Source organism: Sciurus carolinensis, chromosome 3 (assembly GCF_902686445.1).
Source record: "Sciurus carolinensis chromosome 3, mSciCar1.2, whole genome shotgun sequence".
Taxonomy (NCBI): domain Eukaryota; kingdom Metazoa; phylum Chordata; class Mammalia; order Rodentia; family Sciuridae; genus Sciurus; species Sciurus carolinensis.
This window is the reverse complement of record NC_062215.1, coordinates 125,051,140-125,074,129: the sequence shown is the minus strand read 5'-3', so window position 1 is coordinate 125,074,129 and position 22,990 is coordinate 125,051,140. Positions and strand designations below refer to the sequence as shown.

Below are 22,990 nucleotides of genomic sequence, written 5' to 3'. Positions count from 1 at the left end.
CTAATAGAGCGCCAGCGCCTGCTCACGCAGCACCACGCGCTTCTTCTTCATACGCCGGTTCTGGAACCAAATTTTGACCTGCTGGTCACTGAGGTTCAGCCTGTTGGACAATTCCTTGCGCTTCTGCCGGTTGATGAACTCGTTGACAAGGAATTCGTTCTCCAGCTCCGCAATCTGCTGCTTTGTGTAGGGTTTCCGCTTCTTGCGGGCCCTCCCAGGGGCCGCCCCCCACGGCAGGCCTGCAACACAGCCCCAACCTATGTCAGCTCGGCCGGCTCCCGGTCGACTGCCCGCCCTCGGCGGTTCCCCTCCCCCTACAACTCTTCCCTGCACCCCACCTCCCATCCCGGCCCAAACCGGCCCGGGGAGTATGGGCACCGTTTACCGTCGGGCAGCGAAGGTCGCAGGCAAGAGGCGACGCCCGCCGCCTGCATTGTCATGTTCAAGTTGAGCGGGCCTTTGGTGTCCTCCTTGAAGCCGGCGGCGCAGGGGGCACCCTGGAGCAGGGTCGCAGAGCCTGGAGCTGCACGGCTCATACCCGCGTAGTCGTACTTGGCCGCTTTGAGAGCAGCTGCTGCAGGGGCCAGGCTAGACTCAGGGGCGAAGGGCTGCCGCGTTCGTCCGCGCTCCTCCGGCCCAGAGGCCGCTTCCGGCGCATAGAATTTGACCTGCTCTTCGGGTCCATCCTTGGCCCCCGGGGGCTGTAAGCCAAGAGGCCCAGAGCCAGCCAGGTAGGGCTGCGAGAAGCCGCCAAAGGCAGTAGCACTGGCAGGCTGCGCCGGAGCGCAAGAAGCAGGAGTGGCGGCCCAGGGCAGCGCGCCGCGCGGGTATGAGATGGGGGGAAGCGCGGCCAACTGGCCGCCATTCGGCCGCAGGTTGGAAAAGTAGAAAGAGTCGGGCGACTGCAGATTCAGAAGCGAACCCACATAGCCCGCTCTGTAGAGACTGCGCTCACACATCTCCAACAAAGGGCTTCGGCTGCGCTCGCAACAGTATTTAGTTACAACCGGGAATAAGAGGACAGGCTCAGACGATTGGACGAAACTTTGCCTGCAGGTTCTTCAAAGTCGGTCATTTCAGCACCGCCTACATCCCCCGACCCGTTTTTCCCCCCCTTCAGGGTATTATGATAACACCAGTAATGTTCGATGGCGAAGGACGAGGCTTCGAGCAGAGCCAAAGTATGTTGAACAAGGCGAAGCTTCTGCGAGTTTCCGGGCCTGACTTCAGGAGCTGGAGACTTTGAGCAGAGGGTGCCTTTGCCCACGTCCCTTGGGACCCTTCCTAATCTTGATTGGCTTTGCCACTCTGTCTTCCGCTGGCTACCTGGGCCGGGCTTGCTTCTACCGGCTTTAAGTTGCAGCTCTAACATTTCTCAGTAACAGAAGCCTCTGGGCTTGTTTGGAGAGGGCGCGGTCTGGCGCGGTCACTGCTGTCCCTGGATCTGAGCAATGCCACTCCTATCCCAAACCCTTTCATAGAAAGGATCTCTCAAGAGGCCTCAGGGTTTCTGCAGTAAAGACTCCCTGCTCGAGCCCTGGTTCTCAGGCTGCAGACAACCTGAGAGATTTACCAAAGGCAGAGAAAGGTATCACAAACTGCCCAAATTTGGCACCTGGAAGGGAAGATGCTTTGCAACACTCCTGGTGTGTGTCCCCACAGCCAGGAACTCTGCTCCTAGAGAAGTTGCTGTCCAGGTCCCTGGAGACTGCTACCAGGGAATCCAGCATCTTGAGTAGCCAATCCTGGCCAAAGTCTGCATTTCTTTTATTGCCAGGAGTCACCTTGGTAACTACACCCTGCAAACCAGTACTCCAGTTTATCCGCCTCGTGGCAGACAGTGCAGGACAAACTCCCACTACGGAGTGGGGGAAGGCAGAAGAGCCAGAGTCACCTGGCCTGAGAAGAGCAGGCGCACTGAGGCAACCAACTAGCGGTGTTCCTTGCTTTGCGTTTCCAGGGGCGCCGGGTGCGGGCGGGTTCACGGGTCTGGCAAGAGAAGTGGGAAGGGCAGCAGTTCTTCACGGGGAACAGTATGCGCAGTCCCATCTCAGGCCCTCCTTTCTGCTCTAACTGGAGAACTAGGGGTCTTCTCCTGCATCGGGTATCAAGAACCCCCCAGAGACCGCTGACGGGCGCCAGATCCAACCTGCAGCAGGGCCCGCGGTCCCCAAGCCAAGCTGGAATTGGTTAGATCGCCAGCTCCAGCACGGAGACCACACAGGCGCCGCCGGAGGGCAAGGCTGACCACCGCGCTGACTTTATTGTGTGAGTTATGGCGACCAATTGGGCGGCTCTGGGGAAAGCATTCGGCCTCTTCCTCCTGCTGTAGGGCGGGGGTGAGGATGGAGGTGGGGAGATAGGGAAGTGAGGAGATGGGGAGGGGAGGTGGCGTTGGGGAGGTGAGCGGGGGTTTGGGGGTGGGGGGAAATCCGGGGGCTCTTTGAGGGCACTGTCAGAGTTTCTTTAGGAGTTTACATATAGATACACTCCACTCCCCGCTCTTTCATGGGAGATGGGGATAAGCCCAAGCGGTAAACCCTGTAAGAAGCCTTGGGGAACCAGATATTGGGTCCCTAACAGCTTTCATCTTGGGGGACTTGCCCTGTTTTCAGGAGGTGCAGCCTTCTCAGGCCGGAAAGCTCCAGTTCCAAGAGTCCTGCAGTTCTCCTCACCTTTGGTCTCAACTCACAGCGACTTCCTGTGAGCCCAGGGGTGTCTCCTTCGGACTCTGGGGGCAGCCTTACAACGGCTGTTTGCCCCTTAGGACTAAATGCATAAAAGAACTAAGTGAGAAACAAGACTATAACAACTAAACTTCCTCTATTGCTTCTTGCCCAGTCGCCCGGGTTTCTTCCCCCAGGTTTATGACTTTCGAGGTCTGGCATGCAAAGTCACGCAGGGAGCTGGAAGCTGAAGAACTGAGGGGGAGGTGGTGGCGGGAAGAGGGCTAGGCGGATGAGCGAGAGAATGGGAAGGGAGCGTTCAGTGGAGCTGAACTGCAGGCTCTGCCAATGCCGCCGACCGCCCAGGAGATGGCGAGCGCGCTCCACGCCTGGCGAGAAGCTTCCGCACGGTCAAGATCAACAGTGAAGGGCGGTGCAGCCGGCCTGGGGTCGCCAATCCGCCCGGTCATGGCCCGCTGCCAGCCCAGCGGATAACTTCGTAAAGCCGGAGATCTTCCCGGCAAGGCTGACCCGAAGAGCAAAGCCAAAGGACCCAGCAGGCTGCCAGACTTGAAGAAGCACTGCGGCCACCTCTTTGTCTGACCTTACGTCCCGTCTCCAACGCTTCCTTCGCTTCCTTCGCTTCTTGAAACACCCTTACTCGCGGGTCCCAGAACCTCACCCGCAGGGCAAAAAATCTGCCAGTTTTCGGAGCAGCTCTCCCTGTGGCTTCTGTCTCTAACTTAAGGAAAAGCCTCTCCTTAAATTCCCATTGCCTTCCGCTCTCTCTGTGGGCCTCCCTTCTAGGACCTTGGCCACTTACCCACTCCTCTCCTTCCTCCGCAATTCGGAATATAAAGGAACACATAAAAATAACAAAGCCTTCATCTGTTATTGATTTAACCGTCAATCCAAATTCTACCAGAGAGCATTTGGGCGCAATTTTAATCTTCAGTAAACCTCCCATTTCTCTTAGGCGGAGGGAAACTGACATGCAAACTTCAGATGGACGGAAAACGTGGAGGCAAACCTTCTACTCACGATGGGAAAGCTGAGAAATGGACCTGAGAAATGCTGCGCGGCCTGGGAGTCTGGAACATCCAAAAAAGACGTGAGGCCCGTGTCTGATGAAAACACTTCTTGAGAGAAAAATAGCGAAAATCTTAGTGATCCTTCCTAAGTGTAACGTCGGGGACTATTTTCAGGTGTTATTTTACATACTGAATGGAGAGTCTATCTCTGTGTTTCTGTGTCCGTTTCTAACTTTCTTATAACGAAGTTGGCTCTGCAATCGGCGGTAATATATGGAAAAAAAAAAATCAAGCTGGGCCAGAGAAAGCGAAAGTAGCTCCTAACTTGAGGTTCCTGCATTTTTTCGCAGAACCATACCCTGCCAAATGAGTTTACACTTTGTGTGAGATTTTTAAAATCTGTCTTTAACAAACTTGCATATCAAAAAGTTAGCCACCATTAAATAGTATTAGAAACTAACAACGAGGAGTGCCTCGATTTTCCTGCGGTCATTTCCCTGAATGACAAAAAGGCCTCAAAGTCCCCAGTTCTGTATAGAAGTTAGAATGTGTCTAGAAGTTAGAATGTATGATCGTGTTTCTAGTTTCTAGTTATCAAGTGTTGTGTATAGACTGCCTGAGAAAACGACAGGGGATAAGCCTGAAATCTTTCTTTTTCGATTTCCAAATATGGATATGCTTTTCTAATTTCAAGACCTTCCTATCAAAGGTATTTATAAGGGCCTTTCTGGGCTGAAAATTTCCAAAATCAGGAACAATAATATATATAGATTTTTAAAGTAAATAAAACTGGATTGGGGATGTAGTCCAATGGTAGAGTGCCCTGGGTTCAGTCCCCAGTACCAAACCAAAATAAATAAATAGTAAATAGAAATATTTAAATAAATTTATAATAAAAGAAACAAAATTTTATTGGAGATTCTTAAAGCTATGCTGGGAAGATACCATTTTAGACATTGCAAATGATATCTTTATAAAAAACAATCACTACTTATGTTAAGGGGAGGGGTTGTGCAGAAGTAGAACATGGAAGTTTCAGAGACCAGAACTGGTGCTGAGTTTCCTTCATCTATAGATAACATCACAGTGTTCAGGAGAAGAAAATTTTTATAATAAATAAGAACAGATTCTAGAGGCAAAACAAACTTGAAAAAAGAAAACAAAAGTATAAAGACTCGAGGAAACAAGAGAGTTCTGTTTATTGCATCTCCCTAAGATTAAAAAAAAAAAAGTGAATTTTAAATGCCTGAGGCACTGCTCATGTATTCCAGCTCACAGACATTGCATCTAAAAAAATAATCTCTCAGTTGTATAAATATGCAGCACTTTAAAAGTAGTTATTTTGCATCACTTTCAGAAACATCACTTTTTTCTTCTTGGACCTTGCAGTTACACATTTTTTAAAAAATTTGTTAGATGTTATAAATCTCTGTGGGAGTCTCGATGCATTTGTTCAGTTAAGTTCTTCATTGGGTTTTGAATAGAAGTTCCCACCCATGACCACATTGGTTCAGTCTCTTTCCATTGAGGCTGTCTCCTCAATCCCAGTTGCATAAACCTGAGTCCAAGGAAAGCGGTGCATTTATACCACCATGGATCACTCTACCAATTGCAGTTAAACATCTGCATACAGAGTTTGAGAAATGAAGGCATCCATGAAGACATACTATTTTCAAATTAAAGATTATAAAAGCCCAAATCTACAAAGTGTGTTACAAGTATACAACTAAAACAGAAAGTAAGACCTAAAGTCAGAAAGATTGTCCTCACTTTCATATTGTTACAAACACTATTTAATAAGGTAGCTGCTTTTAAAGCCATCACAGTGCCCTTAGCCTCCTGTTTTCAGACTTTCTGGGTGACCTGGGGGCACTGACTGCCGAGAGCTGTTTCTAGTTGCCTCAGGGCAACTGGTGGGAACTAATGATTCAGTTAACTAATCACAGGATATGAATGACTGCAAATATTCTAACCTAATGGATTATGAAAATAATCAGTGCTGGAAACACACATGAAGTGATTTAAAAAAATAAAGACCTTAAATCAGAATGGCACTTCTGAAATTCACTTAGGGGGATTATTAAGAAATACTGAAGTCCTTTATACTGGCCTGGAGGGAGAAACAGAACATTTAAAACATCATTAAAAAATATGTCTAGACAAGAACAAAACGAATAATAAAAAAGTAGAAAGAGAACTACAAAGTCAGGTTGGGAAGCAAAGGTTTTAGAGCCAGATAAGGGTCAAAAGAGAAAAACAATTCACAAAATTTGCCATCATTGTTAGGGGATGGGAGGAGGGGAATTAAATACATATTCAAGTCTTTCCAAAGGTCTTTTGGCGACAACTGAAAGCATTGAAACTGTCTGTGGCCAACTTGGCCCACATCAGGAGACAGTATCTTTGAGCTTGGAGACAATTTTCTTGTCCTTCACTCTTCGATTCTGAAACCAAATGGTCACTTGTCTCTCAGACAGGTTCGTGGCAGCTGAAATCCGCCGCCGCTTGTCCTTGTTAATGAACTTGTTAATGGCATACTCGTTCTCCAGTTCTTTGAGCTGCAGTTTGGTGTAGGGCACCCTTTTCTTCCTTCCCCGTCGGTAGACACACATGTCCGGTTGATTTAAAGCCACATCCCCTGGTACAAACAACAGCATGGGGAAAATTAGACTGGGATATTTGGAGCACTTAGCTGGGAACTGTGTGTGTGTGTGTGTGTGTGTGTGTGTGTGTGTACGCACTCGCGCTGGGGGCACGCACACATAAATGTTTGAAGGGATGTAGAAGAGAAAAAAAAAAACCAGGCTGTTTATATTTTATTATTATTTACACAAACATTTTTTACACGTTATTAAAGAAAGACTATTTGCACTTCAAAACAAAGGCTAATTTGATGGATCATCATGGTTTCTCAAACCGGCATCTTAACAAGCCGGTGATTTTATGGCCTGGTTATTGGGGACCCTCATAAGGACAGTTTCTCTACAAATGCCAGTTGCATACATTCAATCACACACAAAAACACATGCACACAAATTCAGGTATTTTGCTCAACCTTTGATTCCTGTGTCCCCTGTGTCTGGAGCTTCAGTGCTCTAAGAAGCTTTAGGGGTTACCGTGGGGCAGTCCTTGAAAAGTGGGGGCTGAATTATGTGACACCTCTTAGGAAAGAGGCCTCTTCAGAAGAGAGGTGGACCTTAGCAAAGGGCACCCAGAGGCCCTCAACTTTTAAGAGAAAAACTCACTTGCACCGCACACACGAAGAAAAGGATTGTGACAGAGGCTGTTTAAATTGGAGGAAGATTTTACAACTTTCGAAAGAACTGGACAAACTTTTTCACCCTGGTCAGGTGTGCATCACAGGCATCTACTCCCAAATAGAGGAGTACACTCCTAGTTCTTTTCTCCTTTTCTCTCCCGTCCCTGGTGTCTTCCCCTTTTCTCCATTGCCCCTACCTGGAAAGGATGATTTCCAAAAGTGAGACCCCTGTGGCTGGTCCTTGGCGCAGTACACCTGGCTGTTCCACCCGTTGGCCAGCGTCCAGGACTGGTAGCCCTCCATGGAGATGTATGCCTCGTGCCGAGGCTCCCCAGAGCCGAAGGTGGACACCATGTCGATATACCCAGGCACGTGTTGGTAGGGGCTCGTGTAGCCCTGGTAGAAGGACACCTCCTTGGCTCGTGTGGGTACCTCGTTGGTCGGTACACTACTGCTCGCCAGGCCTGACACGTCCATGTACTTCTCCACTGGGAAGCCTCCCAGAGAGGCATGCGGGGACGACTTGAGAGCATTCTGCTGTAAGCCCACGCCGTGCGACATTCGGCAGCTATAGTAGCCGTTGCCGAAGTGGTAGCCGTAGCCCAGCGCTGGAGCGCCCGGTGGCGCTGCAGCGGCCGCGGCGGGCGCGGGCGCTGGGCACTCTTTGGCTGGGGGAGCCTCTGGGCGCGCAGTAACCACAGCCGAAGACGACGAGGACGAGGCAGAGCCTGTGCGCTCAGATGTTCCCGGGTATGCAAAGCTGGAGGCCGCCGCCGCCGCTGCTGCTGCCGCCGCCGCTGCCGCTGCCGCCCGCCCTGAATGTGTCCCAGCGAACACTGGCGCGGAAAGGAAACCACGGCACTGGCCCGGAGCCGCTGCCGCTGCCACCGAGGAAGACGAGGAGGCCGGGGCGGCCCCGGCGGGCCCGGCGTCTGCCCGCAGCCCGTCCATGTCCCAGCTCCCGGCGCGGCTCATGGCCCGGCCTGGCCCGGACCGGGCCCTGGCTCTGGCCCCGCACAGGACACCATGGCGCGGCGCGCCTCCTCCCTCCTCTCCTTTCTCTCTGGTTCGCTCGCTCCCGCCCTCTTCCTCTCGCCCTCTCTCCCTCTGCGAGCCTCCCGCCTCCCGCCCGCCCGCCCTCCAACAGGTTAGCTCATCGCGGGACATTTATAAAAACGAAGTTCAGGTTGGGAGGGGGCCTGGGCCGGTCGGGGGGCCGCCTCCAGCCCCGAGGGCGCCGGCCGGGGGCCGTGCCATTGGCTAAGCAGGGCCACGTGGGGGTGGGGGCGCAGAGGAGCCCGACTCCAGGCTGGGGCCTGACTGGACCCACCCACCCGGCCCCCACCCCTCCTTGGCCCCTTTCGCGGCCCACCTCTCATTCCCTCCCTCCCCCAGACCCAGGCGTTTGCGCCGCAGCCACCCCCACGAGTTGATTGCGCGACAGCCCATCCCAGGCCCTGTCTGCGACTGAGGCGGGCGCCGAGGCCTGCGCCTTGTCTCGGTTACGGCTGTTTTTGCCACCTCTCCTCGACTCCCTGGAGCTGCACAACAAAACGAAGACGAAGGACAGAGATGGTCAGAATGACGTGAACACAGACCGTTTTTTTTTTTTTTTTTTTTTTTTTTTTTTTTTAAATCCTGTTGCTCAATCTTCCTCGTTAGTCGTCCTCTAGACCCCAAACTCGAGGGAGATAATGTTCTTCTCTACCTTGGACATTGTTAACCGGCAAAGACATTTCACACATAAAAGTAAGAGTCGTTGGAACAGACCCTTCCTCCACACGTACTCAATCACCACCCAGAAAACACCCATGAAGAACTTCCAGAGCGGTGGCAGAGACTTACAAGAAAATCAAGCAGAGGAAAGACCCACCTCATCTCGGTGCGGCGAGCCTCGCAATCTGCCCCAGCGAGAAAGTTCATGGATGCCAGTTCTACTTTTTTACACTCAGGTTGGCCAGGAATCTCCTCCGAAGCTGGGTTTCCCAGTTCTGGCACGGCCTTTCCAGACTGGCAGAAAGACCCTGTGAAGGGCGCGGGAGAAGAAAGTCACTCTGCCGCTTGCCGCCTGTCGCGAAGCTTCTGCGCCTCGCCCACAAGCCTACCGGCCTCTTACATTTTGCAGCCACCACCCACCTCCGCCCTTACTCACGCCAATTAATTGAAAACTTCACTTTCCCAAGGACCTTTGTTTCACTTCCTTTTCCAAGTTGCCAACTGCAGAGAACTAAGAGGGGCAAGTTAAGAGGACACTTTTCATAAGCTAAGTAAGGACTTGTAATGGGAGCAGCCCAGAGCATCTAGGTCGGACTTCTAGGGGCTGGGGTGGGCTTCCAGCAGCTCTGGTGGGGCTAGACCCACTTCTGGGATCCTGTTGCCAGAGTGTTAGAGACCACTGTCTCTTTTTCCTCTCTGCTTCAGAGTCCCAGCTCATCATCCCCTGATCTTACCAACTAATACCCAGTATGGGTCCTGTGTCGAATTTAGAGTTCTGTTTTAGGAGCAGTATTAGTTAAGGGGGACCAATGGTGCTAAGGTGCGGAAGCCCTCAGAGTGAGCCAATTTGTTTCTGTGGCATCAACTCTCCAGGCCAGCCTATCTCCCAGAAAATCACTCTCCTAAACCTCTGATTGGTGAGGCCGACTGGTCATCCAGTCCCTCTGCTCCCAGACCAAAGACAGGTCCTGAGTAACATGAAGGAAAAAACAAAAAAACAAAAAACAAAAAACAGCAAGGCTTTCCAGGGCCTGGCCTGGTATTTCAGGGTGGGCTGCTGGTGTTGGGAGTGTTGACATGCAAAACACAGTAACCATAAAAGGCTCAAATAAAGGGGAAAGTTATGAGAGAGGTGCTGGAAAAGAAAAGCAAGAGAATTAGTTTGACCTTTCTGAAGTCCTAGTCATGTTCATGATCAAATTAAATTCAAGACAGGAACAGCCTAAACTTTGCAGAATTGTAGATAATAGAAGTTTGCTGATGAGAACAATTTTGACTACTTGGAAAAAGGCAAAAGTTAGCAATGGAAGCTGGATTGCATTTTAAAAAGACCAACTAGGACAGGTGACAAGGTTGTGGACTTTTTGAAAGGAATTGGCTAGGGATTCACCCAACAATTTTAGTACCACATCACTAACCATAGGCCACCTAAGACACTTTTTGTTTCTTGTTCTTTTTCTCAGAGCAGGAATCACTGAGATACTTTAAAATTTTCTCTACCTAAGAAACAAAAACAAAAACAAAACCCCAGATTCATTGAAATGTGTCTAAGGCATAAATGGAACCAACGAATTTCACTTTCTTAAAACTAAATATTGGTAGTTTTGCACTCTCGAATTTTAGTACCATTTTCTATCTGAAAAATATATTTAAGTGACCAATTATATGTTAAAACTAAAGAAAGTGAAATCAAGGTAGGAAGAAAGAATCCATGAACTTGCTGCTTTCAGGCAGACCATTACTTTTGGCTTAAATTTCCATTCAGTGAATTAATTTTCCTGGAAGGAAAATTTGAGTTAATGCTTAGGTTGAGACTTCTTAATCGGGCCCTGCTTCCAAATGCCCTGAGAATCCTTTGCAAGACTTGAGGTTTCTCTGCCCATCCCAAAAGGTATTCTGGAGATTGGGGAGATTTTGAATAATGAGATTTGTCTCTTGCTATCCTGATGCCTGCCTCCAGAAAAAAAAACTTTAAGGGCTCAGTCCAGTAGGAGGGGGTTAAACCTAGGAAAGAGGCTCTGACTTGGCCCTGCGTGGGCCTCTTAAGTCCCAGAACCCCAGAGCAGCTACTGCCATTGGAGCATAGGGCCATGGCTGAGTACTAGGTAAAGTCGGGACTGTTATGTTAATGGAGTAATGACGTACATAATTAAATTTGCAGAAACATTTCATTTAGCTTATATATCCTATATCTGAACTAATTTCAGATTTAAATTTAATGGGAATCATTTTCTTTGTTTACCTTGAAGCACAAATTGAGTCCTACATCTCTATGTGTGTGTGTGCTTGTGTGTGTGTGTGTGTGTGTGTGTGTGTGTGTGTGTGTGTGTGTCATATTGGGATCTTAATAACGGAAATAGGTTTTGTTAAATGAGTCTTTTGCAATTACAGTTGACTCCAAATTCTTTCATGTTCTTCATGAAATGTTTTGCTACACTTCCTGATTTGGCTTAAAAACTCATAACTTTCTTAGTTGCCCATAGTCCCACTTTATTCTCCCAACACTTGTTCTTCTTCCTCCTCTTTCTCCATAAACACCTTTTTTTTGGTCATTAATGCTGTTATGGAAGTAAACCTTGCTTTTCATCCTTGTAGATGATCTTTCAAATTATACTCCTGTCCTGGGTTGGAATGGGTGAACATCTAATGTAATTTAGATTTAGATTTTTTTTCTGTGCTGCAGATTGAACTGGGGGTAGCTTTGTTTAAGTTGTTCTGCTTGCCAAAACAGCAATGAACTCAATTAACCACATAATCAGTGGCTATTAAGACCAGGATGACAAGGTCCTATCAAAGTGGGATCCTGGGGACTCCTTTGAAAGCATTTACCTTGATAGCCACAACCAGGAAGTGCAGGACACCCTACTAATTAACCAACTTGTAAGAAAGTCAGAGTTTGTACAAAGAGACTTAATTCCAAATAAAGTCTGAAGTCCAGTGGAACTGACTGGACAGTATTCTCAACCAAGTCTATGTCCTGCCAACTCTGGAGCTAACTTTCCTCTCCAGACAATACCCAGTCTTACTCAGGCTGGAAATTTCAAAAGAACAAACAAGCAAAAAAGCAAAAACCAAAACCAAAACACAACCTAGGATGTAGAAAAAGGGGCTCTAGCAATAACTAGACAGTGGAATCCTGCATTTGAGTAGTTGGTTATGTCTAAGATGTAATCTGGATTTAACAACAAAAGTAGGTTTTATTAAATGAAAATCATTTGCAACAACAAAGACCCACTCCAAACACAAAGCGTTATTTGGTGAAAACTGATTTGCCTTTCATAGGGCAGCAGCCCTCCTTTGGGATTGAGAGAACTCCTCCAGTCTTGGAGGGAATTAAATGAGGATCTTCCCTGACTGACAAGCACTAATATCACCGGCGAAAGGAGAACGGGAGGGTGGGACCACAGCTGGAGGACCTGGTGACTTGTTGCCCTCCTCTTTTTACAAAATAAAAACTGGGGAAGCAATTTGCTGTTTTGTCAGAGATCTCCCAAGGTGTGGAGATGACCTATAGGAATACGCTTTTCTAGCAAAACTAATGTTTTGTTAGCAAAACTAATGTTAATGTTAGCTTAACCCCAATAAATGCTCATTATTCGATTGTTTGAGATAAAAGAAAATAAGTCTATCTACCTATCTCCATTTCGCAGAACTCAGTCTTTACGGGGAATCCACGTCGTGATCACCAGCAAGGCAGTGATGAAGGCTAGGAAAAGTGCCTAAGCGTGAAGGAGGAGTCCAGAGGCAGGAGGAGGGATGCGAATGGTCGGGCTCCGCTTCCCTGCCTGGAGGCGCGCAATTCCCCACGCCTGGCGCTAGATGTCCCTGCAAGTTCTCCCGTCGCTTCTGAGGGCAGAGGAGCTAGAGGTAGGCGGCGGGTCTGTGTAGCCCCAGTGTCCAGGGAAAAAGTACTCCCCCAGCTCAACTATAACTGTCCCCGGTGTGTCGCGGGATCTCAAGGGAAGAGGGAGAGAGGAGCAACTAAATAGACCCAGATGAGACAGCGAACCAAAGGCTTGCCTGATCAGGGATGGGGCATGAATTCTCTAGTGCCAAGTCAGGCCTGGTTAATCAAACCCTCCGTCCCTTATAAATCGAAACTTCCAGCCTTGGGGATTGCACTTAGCCTAAAGAAAACGTGCCATGGGCTCCCAGCCCAGACTGTGGCTGTTCTACTATCCCACCACACTCTGTGGCCCCAGCTCTCAAGACAGCATGCCTCTCCACTGGATGGTGGCCTCAGCTACCTGGAACCCTTGGCTAGGAAGAGGAGAGCCAGGCCCAGGCCTCCTTGGTTCTGCTGCAGCTCTGGCTTTATCACTGCACTCCCCTCTGGCAGCTGAAATAGATTTTCATTACCTGAAGTCTCAAGCCAAAAATATTTATTCACCACTTCACCCTGGAGGACCCACAGCAAATATTTAGTCTGGAGGCCTAACACCTAACAAAACAAACAACCAAACAAACAACCAAATAAGGCTTTGTTCATGTGTTGTTCATTCTTTCAAGCAAAAAGTGCCTTTTAGATTATATGAAGAAAGTCCTTCCTGCACTTCATTCCACCCCATCTTAAAAATTCCTGCCAAGCTATGCCTCCTGCCTTGGATTCTTGTTGTATTGAGTGGGTCCTGTGCCCTGATAGTGGGTAGGAAACCTTGAAGGAACCAGAGGCTGCATCTAAAAACTTGGAACATTTGACAATCCTGATCCCAGCCTTAGCCTCTAGATTCTGGGAGAGGTGCAGGAAATTACTGTATTTCATCAATAAACATCAACAGTACTGCGCTGGTCTTCTCTCTACCCTTTACATAGGTTCAGTGTTTTTTAAGTAGGCCTGAATTTACATATGACAGGCAAAACATGAGAAAAATAAAACAAAACAAAGTTATTCAAAACTTGGAACTACCTTATAACTTTTATATGACTGGAGATAAATTTAAATCATGAGGAAGTTCCTGAACCTGTGTGTCAAAGAAAGAGTGAGAATGTAAATAATTTGAGTTGCTGTGAGATTTAGAAGAGATAATAATACTTGCAAGAAGCACTGCAATTGAATAGTAAGAACGTTATATAAATTAGCCAATATTACAACATCTAGTGGGTATGGAATCTAGTTAAATTAAAGGGCATTGAATATTGAAATGGAATGTTCACTATGCTCCATGAAACATTGCTAAATGCAGTTTAGTGAAAAAATGGTAGTTTCCATGACATGGTCTCGAATACACTTTTCGGAATAAGCGTGTTAGAAACGCAAATATTAGCGTTATTTAAAAGGTGCAAAATAGTTGTCAAAACCACTAATGAATGAAGGTGCCGCCCAAAAATGGTTTTGTTCCTTTCCAATAGACTGAGGTCGGGTTTAGCGCTGCCTTTGGGACCACAGGCGCCAGGTCCCAGAGGAAGTGAGGAAGTGGGAGACCGTGGGCTGGGCGATAGAGGAAGGGGTGGCTGTCCACACCCCAGCCCCCAGCGGCTGCTGTGTTTGAAAAGCCTCTTACAGCCGCCAAAACCGCGAGGAAAACAGATGGGGGCGCCAAACGACAGCAATAAAGGCATCAGCGGATTTCCGCTCAGGCAGTGCCTCACTCGCCCCCACCGCCACCAGGACCTTGGCCCCCCACGGACCGGAGCCTGGACCAAAGTGCTCCATTTAGTCCCCAGAGCAAGCGGGGATTGAGTAGCTGGACATCCTTCCTAGATCAAGGGGCAGCGCCTGCTAGGACTTGTGGATCTTGTTATTTGAGTTGGGGAGCGGTGGGGGCGTCCACAGAGCTGGGCTCCCAACGCGCCAATGGCCCCAAAGTCTGCGCGATGAGAACGCGAAAGCTCGGTTTTGAGTGGTAACCCGGGCAGAGGCGGACGTAGATGGCGGACAGAATCCTCGGAATGTTGGCGAATGCCCACTCTACGTTCCCAGCGGTCTCTCTGCCCCCAGCCACAGCGTGCCTATTGAGCTTTTCGTTTATTACCTTAAAGAGGTGGAATTGATTTTCTAAGCAAAGCTCGCGATGTTGAAGTAAGTTGGCGCCAAGGGGAACAGTAGAGAAACTTTTGGCAATGACATATGTTATATATGTATATAAATATTCTTCACACCTCGCCTCCCCTTACATTCCTGACGCGCCCCCAATGGGTCTAAGGTTAAAAGGAAAGCGCGAACAGAAAGATGGGCAAATAGACCTTGGGTTTGTCCCAACACACCCTGATGTGTTGGGTGTGTCAGAGGGAGGAAAGGAGGGGGCCCAGGTTGGGGTCTGAGTTGGCTGTGGGGCGGGGATGCAGGACCCGCGCACTGCGCCCAGAGTGCCAGGGTCTTCTGGCCGCTTTAGAAGCTCAGAAGCTGGACCTCGGTGTCCTATCCCTGTTCTCGCCCTGGTGCCATGGGCGGGCGGGCATAATGCATCTGGAGGTCCGGGCAGGGTGGGGCACAAGCGCGGGAGGAGATGAGGAGCGGCCTTGAGTGAAGATTGATCTTCGTTAAAATGGTTGCCACCGGCGTCATTATGACTATCAAAGTTATCGCCAAGAGGCTCAGCCGCCAACCTCAGGCCGCAAGGCGCAGCAGCAAGGTTGGTCGGGAACTCTCCTCGCCTGGACTCAGCGCTGGGAACACCCAGGGCCACAGGTAAGGAAGGGGCTAGAGTGGAAAGGGAGGAAGGAGGAAAGACACAATCAAGGGCAAAATGAGGAAGGGCAGAGACAGAAGGCGGTTAAGGCTCCTCTTTCTCCCTTTCAACCTCGAAATCCACTTACTTGGTCACAAATAATCATATTTGAGGAGGGAATGGGGAAACTGATATCCGTAAAAAGTGGATTCGGAGAGACCGGTACTGCACTGTAAATTGTGACTATGTTTAAAGTTAAGCTGTCGAATTCTGCTTTCAAGTTGTCCAGTGTAGTTCACTAAGCCCAGAGAAAATGAGTAGGCGAGAAGCTTATCCATTAGCAGGAATACAAAAGTAAAAGAACTAGGGACTTCGAATTCAGAACAAACTAGGCAAACTGTTAGAAAAATTAGAGAGGATCTAATGATTTCGGTTTGGAATCGTCAGCCCAACGTACTTCCCAGGCCACGTAGCAAAGAAAGCGTTTTCAAAACTCTACAACTGTACAGATCTCTCCTCTCTTTTCTCTCTTCTCTCCTCTTCTCTCTCTCTCTCTCTCTCTCTCTCTCTCTCTCTCTCTCTCTCTCTCTCTCTCTCCCCCTCTACCCCCCCCCCCGCCTTCTGTGGGAGGAGAACACCCAGGCTGAGACGAAGAAGTAGCTAGGCAGAGAACTCAGCTTCCTATTTGTTAAATAAAATACATATTTGGTTCTGAAAACAGAAAGATAAGTAATCCAGACAGGAGCGGCGCAAGGTCTTCTCCTTACGCAACTCTTCCTGCATCCTCCCCCTTGTCCCCCCCCCTTACGCCCCCAGCTTGTAAACGTTAAAAAAAATCTTCCTGAGGATCTACTCTGGAAAATCAAAGCATTATCTATTATTTAACACATATCTGTGTCCGTGGAAAAATGAGGAAGGCGCTGCATGATTAGGACCTAAGGGGCAACCCAGCAAACTGAGAGCGTAATGATGCCCCTAAATGAAGGGGGAAATGTGCCGCGGCGCGCTCTATTAATCAGACTGTCAATTTCACCCCCGAGGCCAAACCCCCGGGCGAGCAGAACTGGCTCCGAACGGGCAAAGGACCGGAGCCTTCTTCCTCACTTCTTGTCTCTTCTCGTCTTCTACCTGGATCTATTTGTCTGCTCTGAAGCCGCCTTCATTACCCACTGACAGGAGCGTGTATTTATTTGCTTATAAACCTGTTACAATAAATGATTATTCGAACGGCGTCATTCGTACCTTAATGACGAGCGGGCGCTACTTTTTGATGAATGACATCTCGGGCTCGGAAGGATGTATGGGTCATTTTGACCAGTCATTCCCTCGCTCTGGCATCCCACAATTTTTCCGCCTCCCTCCAAAAGAGATAATAATATTTAGAGGCGCTTGCTGGGGCTGAATGAGAATTAGCCCTAGGCGCAGCCCATCATTAGGACGGGACAGCCGGGCCACTGTGACATTTTTTAGAAAGCTGAGATGATGGAAAGAATAAGAAAAGAGATGATTCTGATGGAGAGAGGGCTCCACAGCCCTACGGCCAGCAAGAGGTTCTCCAATTTGTCCGACTCCGCTGGCAGTGCTGTGCTCGAGGCCCTGGAAAATTCGCAGCACCCAGCTCGCCTCAGCCCGCGCCTACCGTCCGCCCCCCTACACGGCGCTCTGGGAGACCTCCCCGCCAAGGGCAAATTCGAAATAGACACTTTGTTCAACCTGCAGCACCCGGGCAGCGAAAGCACCGTCTCCTCCGAAATCGCCTCTGCTACTGAGAGCCGCAAGAAGCCGAGCCATTATTCAGAGGCGGCCGCCGAGGCCGACATGAGCAGCGACGTGGAGGTGGGCTGCTCGGCGCTTCGCTCCCCCAGCGGCCTCGGCGCTGCGCCGCTGAAGGAAAACAATGGCAAAGGTAAACGCTCAGCCCGCGGACTCCACAGTCCGGTCTTTCTTGCTCCTCCGCGGCACGCACTAGTTCTTCCCGGTGGCTTTGCCCTTCTCTGACCCTCCGCAAGCAAGCTGTACCGAACTTGCGGGTGCAGGACGCATGCTAGGGACTGCCCACCGGTTCCACTCCTTGAGCCTTCTCGCGCGGTGCAGGCCTGCGGAGCCTGGAGCTCCAGGCCGGCTCGCCCTGGCTCCTGAGTCCGAGAAAATATTTCTGTGTGCTAAGAGGTAGAGCGAGCCGTCAGACCCCTACCCAGAGACTGAATCGTCTCGGGGAAGGGTACCCTGAACAGCGTCTCTGAACTCCGCACCTCTGAGCTCTCAGGGCCGGGTGGAGGGAGTTGTTTTCTGGGTAAGTCAAGGAGTCTCTCCCGGCGCCTCTGCTCGACCACTTAGGCCCCCCGGAAGAAAGAGTTGAAAAGTAGATTCCACCCCCAAACAGCTCTGGTTTGAGCTGCGGCTGTCTTGCCAAACTTAAAATATTTTTAACCAAATCAAAAACAAACAAAAACTGTCAAAGAAAGGTTAGAGGTGTACAGAAAGCCACCCTGGGGTCTCCAGACCATCGCAAACGCAGAGCTTCTCAAACTGCGCCCCGAGGTAGGCATATTCCCTCGGCCAATTTTCCTCCTGAGTGGAAAAATTCTAATTATTAAAAAAATCCCCCAATTCCATTTCTATTATTTGGTTACGAAGGGCTCTTCAAACTTTATTGATTCCATTAACAGCAGCAATTTGTAAGCATGACAGAGCCCATCAATTCCTCAGCGACTTTCCTTCCTGACACGACTTCCCCGATTGCAGGGCTCTAGGCCCCCACAGAGACCCATGCACTGTCGACTGTTTGTTTGTCAGGGTACGCGGAGAGCGGCTCCGCCGCTGGAACCACGACGTCAGCGTCGGGCTCAGGCCTCGGCAGCCTGCATGGAGGCGGCGGCGGCGGCGGCGGCGGCGGCAGTGGCGGGGGTGCGGCGTTGGGCGGCTCCGGCTCTGGAGCAGATCAGGTGCGGCGCTACCGTACTGCGTTCACCCGTGAGCAGATCGCGCGCCTGGAGAAAGAATTCTACCGGGAGAACTATGTGTCGCGGCCCCGCCGGTGCGAGCTGGCCGCTGCGCTCAACCTGCCCGAAACCACCATCAAGGTATCGATTCCTGCGCGCTCCTGCTTTGGTCTCCCCCGGGGCGTCTGGGTTGATTTCTTTTCCCTCTTTCTCCTTTCTGGGTGGCTGGATTCAGCGAGGGCCTGGAAATCCGCGGGTGTTGTCACCCAAGGAGTTGGCTTATTTCTTCCTCCGATGCGGAATCCTAACGGCTAGCCGGCCTGGCTGACCTGGGAAGGCCCCAGAATGGCGGCGCCGATGGCTCAAACCCGCCCTCGCTTCTGCTTGATTCTGCCCAACGCCTGCCCAGGTGCCTCCTCGCCCATGCCCATGGTACCAGTTTTCCCTATGCGGCAAAGCCAACTGGTCTTTGTTCCTCTGGCACGAACCCGAGGTGAAACTTCATTTGTTCTTGATCTTAGAGATTTATTTTCCACATAAATCGTTAATACATGGGCAAAAGGATAGTCTTTTAAAAATCTATTGGGTTCAGAACGTAGTTTCCTAAACATTTTTTTCTCTCGGGAAAAGGTCAACCTCCTGGGAAGAAAACACAACGAAATTGTGTGTGTGTATGTATATATTATTATTAATTTTATTATACGTCTGGGAGAGAGTCGGCAGGTTGGGCGACTTGGTGAACACTTAACGGAGCATTCAACTCTCTAGAAAAAGAGCAAACTTTATGGGATAAAAGGATGTGGAGGCCCTCCTCCAGTTTGATAGGCTTTCTCTAATTTAGGGTTGTGACGAATGTCTTTATTAGACACTGTGTTAGGAGGGGGTAGAAAAGCCCCCTTCCCAGTTTATTGGGACATTTCTTTCGCCACTCATTTAAGGCAAATGATTCCCACAAAATCATCCCTTCAATACCCTAATCGGACCCGTGCCCCCAGGGGCAGGTCCTTGCAACTCCGAGGGCTCAAGACCTGGCACCGCGACCTCTCAGAAAAACTGCGCCACAGCCTCTTTTCAAAGGCTGTTCGGAATCCCTGTGCAAATCCTGGGATTGAGAGTCCGGTGCTTAGCGAGGATGGACACCGGTGGGTGGCGGGAGGGAGAGGAAAGGTTGGGTTGGGACGAGAATATGCAGCAAGAACTAGGAGAGTAACAGCCCAGGAGCCGCAGCAGGCAGACAGGAGATAAAACTCTCTTCGCTGAGGGAGGTGTGCCTACGGTGATCTTACACATTACCGTCCACACCGTCCCTACTGGGAAAGCAGAGGGCACTTGGGGCTGAGCCCAGGGCGAGAGGAGAAGGCCTGATCATTCGAAGGCCCAGGAGGGGCCGGGAGGCCCGGGGCGGGAACTGGGAAAATGGGGCGATCCCTAACTCGGGCCGCGGCGCGGCTCTCCCCGCAGGTGTGGTTCCAGAACCGGCGCATGAAGGACAAGCGGCAGCGTCTGGCCATGTCGTGGCCGCACCCAGCCGACCCCAGCTTCTACACCTACATGATGACGCATGCGGCTGCCACCGGAAGCCTGCCCTACCCTTTCCACTCGCACGTGCCACTGCACTACTACCCGCACGTGGGCGTCACGGCGGCGGCAGCTGCGGCCGCAGCCTCTGGCGCAGCGGCCGCAGCTTCGTCGCCCTTCGCCACTTCCATCCGTCCACTGGACACCTTCCGCGCCCTCTCTCATCCCTACTCGCGGCCGGAGCTGCTGTGCAGCTTCCGCCACCCGGGTCTCTACCAGGCGCCCGCGGCCGCTGCAGGGCTCAACAGTGCTGCCTCTGCCGCTGCGGCCGCAGCAGCTGCAGCGGCTGCAGCCTCCTCCGCGGCGGCGGCCGGGGCGCCCCCCAGCGGCGGTTCCGCGCCCTGCTCATGCCTCAGTTGCCACAGCAGTCAGTCCGCTGCAGCTGCTGCAGCAGCCGCCGCCGCAGCCCTGGGCTCCCGAAGTGGAGGTGGAGGCGGCGGCGGCGGCGGTGGCGCTGGGGCCGCGGGGGGCTCGGACTTCGGCTGCAGCGCTGGGGCGCCGCGCTCCGAAAGTGGCTTCTTACCCTACTCTGCGGCAGTGCTTAGCAAGACCGCCGTGAGCCCGCCAGACCAGAGGGACGAGGCGCCGCTCACCAGATAACTACGTCGTGCCGCCAGGGGGCCGCGCCTGTTGCTCTGCGTGTGCCCGGGAGTCCCCAGTGCACCCCCTGCCCTCTCGGCGCGCTTCCCGCTGCTACCGCTGTCGCCAGGGGGCGCCCCGGGGTGCAGAGGTCGAAAAGAACCTGCCGCGAATTGGGGGAAAAGAGTCAGCGCGAAAGCCTGGCGGGCGTCCCCCCCCAATTATTTCTATTTTTGTATTTTTCACCCTAATATCTCCCCTCTTTTCCCTCCTCTAAATGTTTCCCGCCATCTCGGTCCCACTTCCCGCCTCTTTCTGAGCTCTTGGTCTCCCCGAAGACAATCCCCTTGCCCCCAGTTTTCTCGGGTCTCGAGCCCAGGCTGTGCACTCTCAAGAGCCCGGGTTACTAGATGGAACCACGTGGCCAGAAGCAATGGAAAACGACGACGAAGAGAGAACAGTGTGCGCTAATGCTTGTGGGAGGCGGGGTCACCCCCCTACAAGGTTTATGCTGCTGCTCTTTTTCTTCTAACCTTTCCTTCTTTTCTTTAAATGAGGGTGGGAGGAGGTGGCAAGTTTTCTCTCAGCCTGAGCTTGTTAGGGGCTTTGTCCAAGGAGAGCGGGAGAATGGAAGTGTGAGAAGGCCGGGAGGGCAGATGGAGAATGCGGGTGACTGCGGTGTGCTTGTGAGATAGTTAACTGTGTTGCCGGAGCGAGGTCCGTAAGGCTAGTAACAGCCTTTCCCGAGAAAGACAAAGCCCAGGTGGGGAGGGTGGAGGTCGCCTCATCCTTCTCCATCCACCATTGTTTCACTGTTTTCTCTTTGGTATTTGGTTTCAGTGAAATGAAAATATCTTGCGTATTTTATGTAAAAGGTGATGACTAGTGAGGTTGCCAAACTAGATCAGGGAAGGGAACGGAAAGGAAGGCCAAGACGGATCATTATAGTCTATTGGATAGGCATTTTCAGCTATGTTTTCTAACTACCGGATTCCACTCGATCTGGGAAATACTTGAATCTCTAGATATATGGTATTATCCTAACCATTTCCTTAGATACTTTTCTAACTTCGAACTCTCTCTACACTCCTCCACCCCTTCACTCCACGCTTTTCTTTTCCTCGGGTAAAATGGTTTTTGGCATACTTCTCACGCATGTCTATTGCGCCTTCCCTCTGCAAAGCCACCGCTGGGTTGCTGAGACCCGCTCTGCCAACCCCGGCTACAGGAGGGGTTTCCTTGAACTTGAAGAAAGGTACATCAAAACCCACCAGTGTTAACTGCCACGTCAATTTTGATGCTAATAATGTGCAGATTATGACGAAAATTGCCAATCATGCTCTCTGATGGACCTCCTTTGAATGTGGAATTGGAGAAAAGTTCCCCGCACGGAGACCTGCTGTCAAGTACTAACAACCCGCTAAGGGAAGTCATTAGGAGAGACGGATAAGAGACTCGGTACATAAAACATTGTTCTTGGTGCATAGAATGTATGTTATTTAATGTTATCTCTGTTACCTGAAGTGATATCGCAGAAGAAAGCCACGTTCTTATCATCTCAATTGCCAATTTTCATTTTGGTAACTTGGACGCCCTGGGTAGACTTTTCTCTGTTAAGTTGATATTCCACCAATGTGAACAGCCTCATTAAATCAAGACCAGATATTTCCATAATGCTCCCCGCAGAGCCACTTCACTCCTCACATAATGAGATTTTCTGAAGAGTTGAAGCCCTAAAATAACTTGCTAGTGCATGTTCAGGCCCAACAGAAGTGGGTATGTGTGTGTGTGTATTATAAGGTAGGTATGCTACCTACATGTGTATGTTTATATATATGTATATGTATGTATATGCATATATATATTCATGCTTTTAAATACATATGTAAGAGATACACACATATCCGTATATATACATTGGCATTTTCTGTGCTTTATTTCAAATTCATTTCCTGACATTTTAATTTTAAAGACACTGGATTTTAAAATTTTATTTTTAAAAATAGGCTTTCAGTAAACTTTTGAAATAATTCATTTTCCAGAAGAAATTATTATTTTTATCAAATGGAAAATATTTCAAGGGGAAGCAGTATTTCAAAACTCCTGAGATCTGTTAAAACATTTCTGTAAAGTATTAGAGAACTTCCCAAGGAAATAGCAATGATTTAAAGCTGGAATTTTTTAAAGAAATGAGACTACTTATGTAAAATATTGATTATACCAGCTCTTACTCCTGGAGTTTACATTTAAAAAATATTAATATATAATTTAAGGCTAAATAAGATAAACCAAAATATGGTACTCTTTTATCAGCTTTATCTTTTTAAATTGTTAAAGTCCTTTGTTATGATCAGTTATCAAATGTATATAAGGTACTTTAGGCAATAATGTTTACATTTTCCCCAAAATATATATGATTGATGAGAACGCTGGTTGGTAAAATTAACATAAATTCATCTTATGTTAGGTCCATTGGATCTGGTTATTATATTAAAATAAAATTGTAAATAAAGTCTTTGTGCTTTAAATATTGCTGACTGTATGATCTCACTGTAAGATATTTTACAAATGTGCAATAATTATAAAGCTTTGTATATTACGTTATTTATTG

The 22,990-nt window shown here is 49.6% G+C and overlaps 3 protein-coding genes across 3 annotated transcripts; 1 reads left to right on the top strand and 2 right to left on the bottom strand.

Moving 5' to 3' along the window:
* Hoxd12 (homeobox D12) lies at window positions 1-959 on the bottom strand. The gene is made up of 2 exons (XM_047542863.1): window positions 386-959; window positions 1-239 (listed from the first exon to the last, which is right to left on the bottom strand). Exons 1-2 carry the CDS (start codon window positions 957-959, stop codon window positions 1-3), a joined length of 813 nt encoding a protein of 270 aa, XP_047398819.1.
* Window positions 960-6,084: 5,125 nt separating this feature from the next.
* Hoxd13 (homeobox D13) lies at window positions 6,085-7,931 on the bottom strand. The gene is made up of 2 exons (XM_047547745.1): window positions 7,154-7,931; window positions 6,085-6,335 (listed from the first exon to the last, which is right to left on the bottom strand). The coding sequence occupies exons 1-2, from the start codon at window positions 7,929-7,931 to the stop codon at window positions 6,085-6,087; spliced, it is 1,029 nt and encodes a 342-aa protein (XP_047403701.1).
* An 8,828-nt stretch (window positions 7,932-16,759) lies between these two features.
* On the top strand, window positions 16,760-20,400 carry Evx2 (even-skipped homeobox 2). The gene is made up of 3 exons (XM_047542799.1): window positions 16,760-17,186; window positions 18,077-18,363; window positions 19,684-20,400. The coding sequence occupies exons 1-3, from the start codon at window positions 16,760-16,762 to the stop codon at window positions 20,398-20,400; spliced, it is 1,431 nt and encodes a 476-aa protein (XP_047398755.1).
* Window positions 20,401-22,990: the final 2,590 nt, after the last annotated feature.